This window comes from Lepus europaeus, chromosome 21 (genome assembly GCF_033115175.1).
Source record: "Lepus europaeus isolate LE1 chromosome 21, mLepTim1.pri, whole genome shotgun sequence".
NCBI classification, from domain to species: Eukaryota; Metazoa; Chordata; class Mammalia; order Lagomorpha; family Leporidae; genus Lepus; species Lepus europaeus.
Window position 1 is genome coordinate 54,601,265 of NC_084847.1, and position 9,715 is coordinate 54,610,979.

The 9,715-nt window shown below is 67.6% G+C and overlaps 1 protein-coding gene across 1 annotated transcript; it reads right to left on the reverse strand.

Moving 5' to 3' along the window:
• Window positions 1–546: 546 nt before the first annotated feature.
• On the reverse strand, window positions 547–9,715 carry ARPC1B (actin related protein 2/3 complex subunit 1B). Its single transcript, XM_062180654.1, has 10 exons — window positions 9,637–9,715; window positions 4,805–4,881; window positions 4,342–4,446; window positions 3,788–4,010; window positions 3,325–3,432; window positions 2,279–2,485; window positions 2,097–2,172; window positions 1,682–1,887; window positions 1,050–1,140; window positions 547–836 (listed from the first exon to the last, which is right to left on the reverse strand). The coding sequence occupies exons 2-10, from the start codon at window positions 4,866–4,868 to the stop codon at window positions 798–800; spliced, it is 1,119 nt and encodes a 372-aa protein (XP_062036638.1). The 5' UTR covers window positions 4,869–4,881; window positions 9,637–9,715; the 3' UTR covers window positions 547–797.

Consider the following 9,715-nt stretch of genomic DNA (forward strand, 5'->3'; position numbering starts at 1 on the left):
ACTACGTAAGGAGGTAACCAAAGGGCACGGACGACCTGAGGAAGACAGGAGCTTCTGCCACGGGGTGCCCACATCCGTACTGGCGCGTGTGGCCTGCACACCCAGCTGCTTTCAATCCAGCCTCCCGCTAACGAGTACCCTGGGAGGAAGCAGGTGCCTGCCACCCATGGGGGCGACGCAGACGGAGTTCTTGGCTTCCGCCTGGCCCTGCCCTGGCTGTTGCATGCACTGGGGGGATGAAATAGCAGATGGAAAAGTCTACCGTTGAAATAAAGTGAAAATCCAAAACAGAAGTAGGAAAGGGAAAGGTCTTCCTAAACGACGAGGAGCGTCTATCAGAAAGCAGTGAACGAGGTGTTTCACTCAGGTCCCCAGCAGCCGGAATGAGCAGTCTGTCTAGGAATCTGACTGCTCAGTGAGTGACGCACAGGCACCTCCTCCAGGCCGCTCTGAGAAGGGCACACCCAAGGGCTGGGCGCAGGGGTCAGGCCCCTGGGCTTGGGAAGGCCGTCTGTGCCCATGCAACACCAGGCTCTTTGCCAGCGGTCAGGCGTGTCCACGCTGCATTTTATTACCTCCACGTTTTGAAGCAGTTCATGACCAGCATAGTGCTTTGGGGGCATCGTCTGACTTGTAAACAAAAGCATTTCTTTCCGAAAAAGGCACGTATTTCTTGAGTAGGTAAGAGTCCCCAGCCACCCCTGCCTCCTGAGGGAGCAGCCCGTGGGAACCTGCACTGCGACCCCTAGCCTGTCCCCGTTCCCCGCAGCAGGGATGAGGGCGGCACTCCGCGCAGGTCACTTGATCTTCAGGTCCTTCAAGGCCGACTCCAGGCTCTGCAAGGAGGCAGAGGGGACAGGCTGGGTCCAGGCTGCCAGGGACACCCCCAGCGCGCTCCACCACCGCAGAGGACGTGGGGTCCCGCAGACCCGGGTTTAAATCCCGTCCGACGTGCAGGTGCTGTGAGATGAGCCCCAGCCACCCGGGGCAGCTGCCGGGGAGGGCGGGAGAGGAGGGGTTGGCCCCCGGGTGCGGGCAGGAAGCCTCACCTTCACGTCCCAGATGCTCATGCCACCGTCCATGCCCGTGGTGCAGAACTGCGAACACTTGCCCTTGCCCCCGCTGAGCACTGAGATCTGGCTGCAAAGAGGATGGAGGACTAACTGTTCCCTAAAGTTCTGGGGAGAAGTGTGGGGTGGGGTGTGCCCGGCTAGGGACGGCTCGGCCAGGGGGCTCAAGTGCCTGCTTGGGGGACCAGCAGCACCAAACACTGGCAGGCGGCAGGAAAAGCGGCACAGTGTGAGGTGAGGCCAGAAGGGGAAGACGGGGCTGCAGGAGCGAGGGCCGGGGCAGAGGTGTGCAGTCCACGGGGCAGCCACGGGAGGGCGCAGCCACGGTGCTCCCTCCCATTCCGCAGGGCGTGCACCCCTGTGGCTCTCTGAAGGTGCTCTCCCCCATCCTAGCCCTGGTCCTCAGGGAGGTGTGGAGGAACCCTTAGCTCTGTCCTCACCCTGCTGGCTGCTGGCCATCCCAGAGCTGCAGGCCCCACCCCTGTCAGCCCCTTACTGGCTCAGCCCCCACTGACCACCGCCTCTGGGGGCCCTCCCTGGGGCCTTTGTTGTGTGTGACACCAGGGTGTGTGCACTCTGGGGGCTCCCCCTCCACGCAGCCACGCCCTTACCTGACGCTGTTCTTGTGCAGCGAGTCGAGGCCGGCCCCCGCGACCACGCCGCCCTCCGAGCTGGCTTTCTTGTCCAGGTTCTGGAAGCGCTCACGGGCTGTGAGGCCACGCTGCGAGCTCTGCTTGGGCACGTCCAGCCGCCCGCCGCAGCTCAGCGTCCCCGCGCCGCTGTCGTAGGTAAACAGCACCGGGAAGCAGTCGTGGCCCTGGGGGCGGGGGAGGGGACGTTGGTGTGGCCTGGGGAGTCCAGCCCGCACCTTGGGTGCTCCTTAGCGCCCCGCAGGGAGCGCATTCCCACCCTCCCCAGCCACGCACTCGTCGCAGAGACGGGGCAAGGATGGCCCTGTCCTGTGCCCAGCCACTGCCTTGTTCATCCCGGGCACCAGGGGGAGGCCCGCGCGGCCGCCCAACTTACCGCGGCCACCAGACTGTTGTCCGTGATGAAGGTGACGGCCAGCAGTGGCAGCGTTTCAGACGCCAGGGTGGCCACGCTGAGGGGGACAGAGAGTCAGCCCCTCCGCCCACCCTGCGCCCCACGCCCTGCACCCCACGCCCTGCACCTCGAGGGTTCCCCACGCCCTTTCCCTCTCTACTCACGCCATCTTCTTGTCGGCATCAGCCAGGCACACGGTGCTGTCGTGGCTGACCCATGCCACGCGGCTGCCGCTGGCCGAGAAGCAGACACCATGCACCCAGCCGCAGCTGCTGCTGGACTCGAACATCAGCTCCCCAAAGGGCATCTTGGAGCCCCACGGGGTGGGCGCCGGCCGCTCCTCCACCTCCTTGATGTAGGCCGAGAAGATCCTGCCCAGAGAGGCCGAAAGGAGGGTTCTGGGGACTCGGCGGGGCCCCGGGAAGGGGAGCCCTTTCCCACACTGGCCAGTGAGGCAGCCTCCCCAGCAGTCAGGGCGTGGGGGGGTCACCTGCCCAACCTGGCTCTGCTTGACCTGGTCTTCCTGTTGGCTAACCCTGGGCCTCAGTGCCCCGCTCTGTGTGACAGCCTGGGGAACCTCATGTGAGCAGGGGGATTATGGTCCTGGGCCCAGTAGTGAAAAGCAACTGCAGACTCGACATTCCAGGCGGGCGCTGTGGCACAGGTTAAGCCTCTGTCTGCAGCCCAGCATCCCGTATGGGTGCCAGTCCGAGTCCTGGCTGCTCCACTTCCGATCCAACTCCCTGCTAACACACCTGGGAAAGCAGTGGAGGGTGGCCCACGTGGTTGAATCTCTGGGTTTGGCTTGGCCCCAGCCCTGGCTGCTGGAGCCATTTGGGGAGTGAACCAGCAGATGAAAAGATACCACTGTCTCTCTCTGCCCTTCTCTCTGTATCTCTTTCAAATAAGTAAATAGACAAATCTTAAAAAACAAGACAATTCCAAGCCGTAAGCCAGTGAGCAGGGTTTTCCCAGCATGTCGGTCATTCACACCCTAGTATGAATAAGCACACCCACTCGTGTTCCTTCAAACAAGCCAGGACGCTGTAGGGGTGAGACGCTCCAATGAGGCAGCGGACAGGGGCCTGGGAAGGACCCTGCTGGTGTTCCCAGGTGACAAGGAGCACGTCCTGCTGAGACGACCCCAAGCCCTCACGGGCGCTCTGGGGGAGTGGGGCACCCCTGCCCGCCCCCACGGCTGCCCCCTCACCGGCACTTGAAGTCGCAGGAGCCGGCCGCCAGGAGCACGTTGTTGGGGTGCCAGTCCAGGCTGAGGACGGTGGAGCGGATGGGCTTCTTGATGTGTTTGCACACCCACCTGGACGGACAGGGGCAGACACAGCGGGTGGGCGGCCAGAGCTCGGGGCCCCCAGCAGCCACCCAGGACTCCAAAGGGGAGGGCGCGGGCCCTGGCACGGGCTGCGATGCTTTGGTCCCCTCTGCCTTGGCCCCTAGAAACCTCGCCCGGTCACACGGTCACACGGCTGCTTCCGGATCTCCCGCCCGGCAGCCTGGGGTGGGCGGGGCGTGTGGTCTGACAGGTGAGTGCCATGGGGCCTCCCTCAGTGCATCGGCAAGGTGGGCGCCGTGGCCTGTGTCCCCGCTGTCTGCAGACACTCTCGGCATGCCCCCAGGCTCCCCCAGCCCTTGCCAGCCCTGCCCGGGCAACCCACCAGTCATTCTCCTGCTCGAAGTAGCAGATGGAGATGACCCTGGAGCCGCTGCCCACGGCGAACTTGTTCTCGTTGGGGGCCCAGCGCACGCAGCGGGCGGCCCGGTTGATGCGCAGGATGACGAGCGTGGGCTTCCACGTGCGCCCCTTCAGCGTCCACACGTAGGCGTTGCGGTCCGTGCCGCAGGTCACGATGCGGTTACTCTCAGGGGCCCAGTCGATGCCTGTGGGGGGAGGGGCCGGGCACACCCGAGGCTGAAGCCACCCAGGCAGCCGTGGCTGCTCAGTGGCCCTGGCCACATTGGGGCGCGTGTGCTCAGCATGTGGGCTTTTTACTGGGACCCAGCGTTTATGTGGGGTGCGGGTGGGGGGCTCCTAGAGGCTAGGAGGGGGTCTCAGCCCCTCCGAGAGACAAGAGGAAGAAAATAACAGGTTTGGTACCCCTGAGCTGCGGGATCCAGCCTCCGGCCTGTGACTTGAGCCAGGCTGCATCGGGGCTTCGTCACCTGCATCCGGCCTCGCGCCAGCCCTGGGGTCCCCGCCGGCCTGACTCACCTGTCACCTGCCCGTTGTGCTCCTTCAGCTCGTGCACCTTGGTCCACTTGGCCCCGCTCTTCTCGTAGATGTGGACCTCGTGGTTGTTGGGGCAGATGGCGATCTCTGCGGGGGGGGGGGGGAGTGCGAGGAGGTGTGGGTGCCCAGCGGGAGCACACCTGCCCAGCCAGGGCCTGCCCTCTGCCCCTCCTGCTCCCGGGACTGGCCACCTCTCACCTGCACCCACACTACTGGACGCCCCTGCCATGGCCACGGGACCCTCTGCCCTGGCTGGTGGCTGCCCTGTTATGGCTCTCTGCCCCCCGAGTGCTCCCAACGACCCCTCGGGGCCTCCGCCCCCACAGCTCCTAAGCCAGCACCCTCCACTCCCCCCTTGGCCTCACGCAGCCCAGTGCCGGGGTCAGGCTGTGCCCTGGGCCTCGGGGCTGCCCCATGCCCCCGGAGCTCCCACTCCGCCACTCACGGGTGCGGTCCTTGTTCCAGGCATGGCAGCTGATGGGCTCCACCAGGAAGCTGTGGTAGGCCATGGCCGCTCAGCTCCTGCGCCCAACACAGGGGAGAGAATCTGTGGGCCCTGGCGCTGCCCGAGGCCAGGAGGCCCTGGGCTCCAGGGGCCCGCAGCTCGCAGGGAAGGGCTCCCCACTGGCCGGCATCCCGGGGTGGTTCCAGGAGGGAGCAGTGGGGGCGTGCCGCAGGGGAACCCTGGCCAGGCAGACCCCGCCCGAGGTGCCCGCCAGGCCCAGCCACAGAGGTGTGAAGGATGGCACGGAGGGCAGCTGGGTGTCTGGAGGATGGGGGTGCGGCGGCAGCCCCACGACCACGCCTCCCGCCTCGCCTCGCCCCTGCCCCTGCGCTCACGGGCGGCCTCCTGTACCCTCACCCCACCACCCAGCCCAGCTCATTCCGGGCCCAGGCGCCTCCTCCCAGGCTGTCCCCAGCCTGCTGGCCACTCTGCCTCCTCAGGACGCTGCGTGCTGCCCTTGACCGTGTCCGGCCGGAAGCAGGCCGGCCTCCTGGGCCTCAACTGTGCCATTCCTGTCACTGGGAAGGCCGTGCCCACGTGCAGCCTAGCGCTGTGCCCGTGTTTACAGCTGCGTGCTGCCCCCCCACACACCCCGAATGCCTACCCAGCTCTCCATGGCCAAGTCCTCCCGTTCAGAAGGCGCAGAACACCCGTCACTCCCTCGAGTGGGTGCTGCCCTCCCCCGCCTCCCTGTCCCAGAGACGCAGGGGCCTGCAGCCCAGCTTGCCAGCTGGGTGCCCTCTCTGAACCTCAGTTTTCTCAACTGCAGAATGGGAACACGAATCCTGCCTCCCCCTGGATGTGCCGAGACGGTGAGACAGGATCCGCCACACCTGGCACCCCCTGTCCCCTATAGTGCCATGGCACCCAGCCTCCCGGCCGGACCAGTGCTGAAGCACAGACACGCTCCCGCCTCAAGCGTCCACACTGGCTGTCCCCGCGGCCTGCGACACTCTTCCCTCCACACCTGCCGCTGTGCCACCCTAGGCTCCAACGCCACCTTCCAGGGAGCCGTCCCCAGCCCAGCTTAGCTTCGCCCTCGGATACAGAGAGTACACACCTTCATTCATGCTTTTTATCTGGTTCACTTCCTGCCCCCAGGGCTTTAAATACCAGCACCCTACGTTCACTAAGGCAGCTCGGGCAGGAATGCCTTGGCCACGCTGGGTGGGAGACGCTGGGCTCCAGCCGTGTGGGTCCCCCCAAGGTGGTGGCACTTGTAACTTGGCTGCCTCCCTCGTCAGACTGGCAGGTGTGTGCGCCCAAGGACGGCACCTGGGGAGGCTGCGGCTCATCTCGGGACCCGGGCCGAGACTGGACCAGGAGCCCGGTGCCCACCTGGCCCCTCCAGAGCTGCCGGCTTGGTCGGAGCTGGCCCAGGGGTCGCTGCTGATCTCACAGACACCTGGTTTCCCTCGCGGGGGAGGGAGGACGCCGACTTCAGACCCAGGCGGGAGGCAGGGGCTGCGGTTCAGCCCCATCAGAGCTGCGGCGCCCAGGGCTCAGGGACCAGGCACAGGCACCCGAGGACGCGCCACAAAGCCCGGTGAGCCCTGCCCGTCCTGTCCAGCCCCCGACCCCTCACTGCTCTTCTTGGCCGCAGGGCCCAGGAGTTCCTGGGAGCAGCACAGGGCACATACATGCGTGCACACGGGTACATGTGTAGGGGGCGGGGCCACTTCTGGTTCCCCCATGCCCACAGCAAGGTCCCAGGAGGGTCCTCAGCCTGGCTGGACAGGGAAGGGGCCGGACGCAAAAAGCCGCGCGCAGTGCAAGCACGCGGCCCCCGGGGCGCCACCTCCCAGCCTCTCTCCTTACAAGGTCTCTTTGTGAAGCAGCCACCGGAAGCGCCACCTCAGAGCCCTCAGCCAGCCCAGCAGGCTGCTGGGTACCCTGGGCCGGGCAATGGCTGCTCACACAGGGGACAGGGCACAGGGGAGGGGTGATCATGCTCGCCTGCCCCACCCCCACTGCCAAGGTCACCAACCCGGGCAGAAGCAGGCCAAGGCCGGAAGCCCACCTGCAACACTGCAACATCCGGCCGGGCTCTGCTGTGCCTGGGCCCGGTGGAGGCCAACCCTCCCCCACCCCACCCCACGCCGCAACCGCACAGCTGCAGCAGCCCAGGAAGCAGGAACTGGGGGGCTGGTGGAGCCCAGACTTGGGGGGCAGACCCCAACGTCAGGGCATCGGCTCTCACTCGCCGTGTGCCCCAGGCCGTGAGGACGGAGCACAGCCGCAGGTCCCCATGGGGCATGCAGCCGAGAGGACTTGGGGAGCACTGCCCCCCATTTCCTGGCACACACAGGTTCTCAGTGGGGGCAGGAGGTTCAGGGGGAGCCTATGTGCCAATCACACTTCAGCAGGAACTGAACAGAACCCACCCCTTAGACGGGCAGGGCAGACACGAAGGGGGTGGCAGAGAGGAACGCTCCACTTCCCCATGTGGGTGGCTCCCGCAAGGCAGACCCACGGGGGCTCAGCGATGACGCCCCAGCTGCAGCTTGGACTAAGGAGGAAGTGGGAGTCAGAGGGCTGAGCGGGGGCTCCGGCCCAGACCTGGGAAGCAGCCCCCGAGCCCCGCCACTCTGCCACCACTCCCTCCCTCCCAGGAAGTCCCCTAAGCCTAGGGCACAGCACAGGGGCCGGGTGGGGCAGGCCGGCCCGCTGCCACCCCCTACTGCTCAGCCGTGGCGCCGCGGGAGGCAAAGGCTGGTGGTGGCCGTGGCTCCCGGGGCGCCCAGCCACACATCACCACGGCCTCCTCAGCTGCTGCAGAGCTAGCGAGGGAGGGAGGAGAGGCTGTGCCCACCCCAGCCCCCAGAGGCCAAGTGCAGCTGGCGGAGGCAGGGGGCAGGGGCCCAGTCCCTGACACACTCCCCGGCTGGCTCCCGCAGAGCCTCACCATCCCACACTCCCACACAGCCCACGCCCAGCAAGGGACCCAGGGATGGCGTGGGGGCGGAGCAGGGAGGCCAGAGCTCCCTGCGGGGGCCGGGGCGGGCTGGGGTCTGCAGGGTGGGGCCGGGGCTTCCGTCCAGCAGCGCCAGGATGGGGAACACACAGCTTAGCTCACAGGGCAGGGGCTGGGGGGGTATTTCCTGGTGGGGCGCCCCCCGGCAAGGCGAGCTTCTCCAGAAATGACGGGGTGGGGGGGCGGCTGGGCCCTCCTCGCCTGGCTTTGCTCTCAGCCCAGAGACTCCAGGCTGCATCCGAGGCCAAACCAAGCAGGCGCTCCGGGAAGTCCCCGCCCAGCGGAGCTGCTCCGAGCCACTGCTCTGCGCTAGGCGGTTGCTCAACTTCCTGTTGCGGACAGCAGCCCCCGGGGGTGCCGTGCAGCAGCAACCCCCTCCTCCCCTCCCGGGCTCCAGAATCCTCACAAGCCAAGGCAGAGTCCAGGGACACGGGACGGTCACACAACAGTCACAAGACACCGTGAGGCACCAGCGCGAGGCACCCACCCAAAGCTAAGACACACGGAAAACCCAGTGCTGGCCCGGCTGTGCAGAACCGTCGCTGGACACGGGCAGCACCCGCTCACCGGCATCCACTCGGGCACGGCCTTTTGAACACGGGGTCACCCTGAGCGTCAGGGGGGACAAGGCCACAGCGCGCCGTGATGTGACCGTGCGAGGAGGCGCAACTCCTGAAACAGACCCCTGGCCACACGACCAAGCCCACTGCCCTCCCCAGCCGGGTCAGTGGCACACAGCCCCAGGGCTAGCCCACTGCCCTCCCCAGCCCGGCCAGTGGCACACAGCCCCAGGGCTAGCCCACTGCCCTCCCCAGCCGGGCCAGTGGCACACAGCCCCAGGGCTAGCCCACTGCCCTCCCCAGCCGGGCCAGTGGCACACAGCCCCAGGGCTAGCCCACTGCCCTCCCCAGCCCGGCCAGTGGCACACAGCCCCAGGGCTGGCCCACTGCCTTCCCCAGCCCGGCCAGTGGCACACAGCCCCAGGGCTAGCCCACTGTCCTCCCCAGCCGGGCCAGTGGCACACAGCCCCAGGGCTAGCCCGACCCGTTCTCCCTCTGCTTAGCCACAGAAGGAAACAGACTCAAGACGGCAGCTTGGGAATGGCACAGCTGAGGGCGCCAGCGCCAAAGCCCAGCGGTCAGGAGGTCAGGGCCACCTGGGCAGACTCACTGGTCACCCTGGGCCGGCTTCACACCGGCCACAATAGCACCCATTTGTTGTCCGCCTGTGCCCGGCCCGTTGCCAGCTGTCTTATCAGACCTCGTAAGGTGCCCATTTTCCAGATGGGGCAAGTTGAGGCTCGCCAGGCCGAGGTCAGCGGTCCGTAAAGCGGACATTTTTACCCAGGGTCTCTGAGACTTGAAAAGCCACGGGGGCGCCTGACTTCCGGGAGCCGTGGCTTCCGCGGCCACTGCCCCCCCGGTGCGCCCCGCCAGGAAGGGAGGCGCCCCGCAGCTCAGAGCGCCGCAGCCTGGGACCCCGCGGGCGGGGCGGGTGCGGCTGGGCGTGGGCGCCAGCTCATTTCCCGGCCGCCGCAACCCGGAAGGCTCGGGGGAAGTGACTGGGCAGGGGGCCCGCCGGCCCCGAGTAACGGGGCCACCGCGGCGGCGGCGAGGCCGGGCCGGAGGGGGCGCGCGGCGGGGGCGGCGCCCGCGGGCCGGAGACCCCCGAGCGCTCCCGGGGCGCACGGCCGGCTCCGCGCGCCCCTCGCCCGCCGCCCGCGCCCCGCACCTCCGGGCCCACGCCGCCCCCGCCCCCGCGCGCTCCCGCGCCCCCCGCCCCGGCCCGAGCCCCTCACCTCGGGGCGCCGCGGCCGCGGACTCTGGGCAGTCGACGCGCCGAGCCGGCTCTGCGCCCCGCGCCGCGCCGCAGCCACT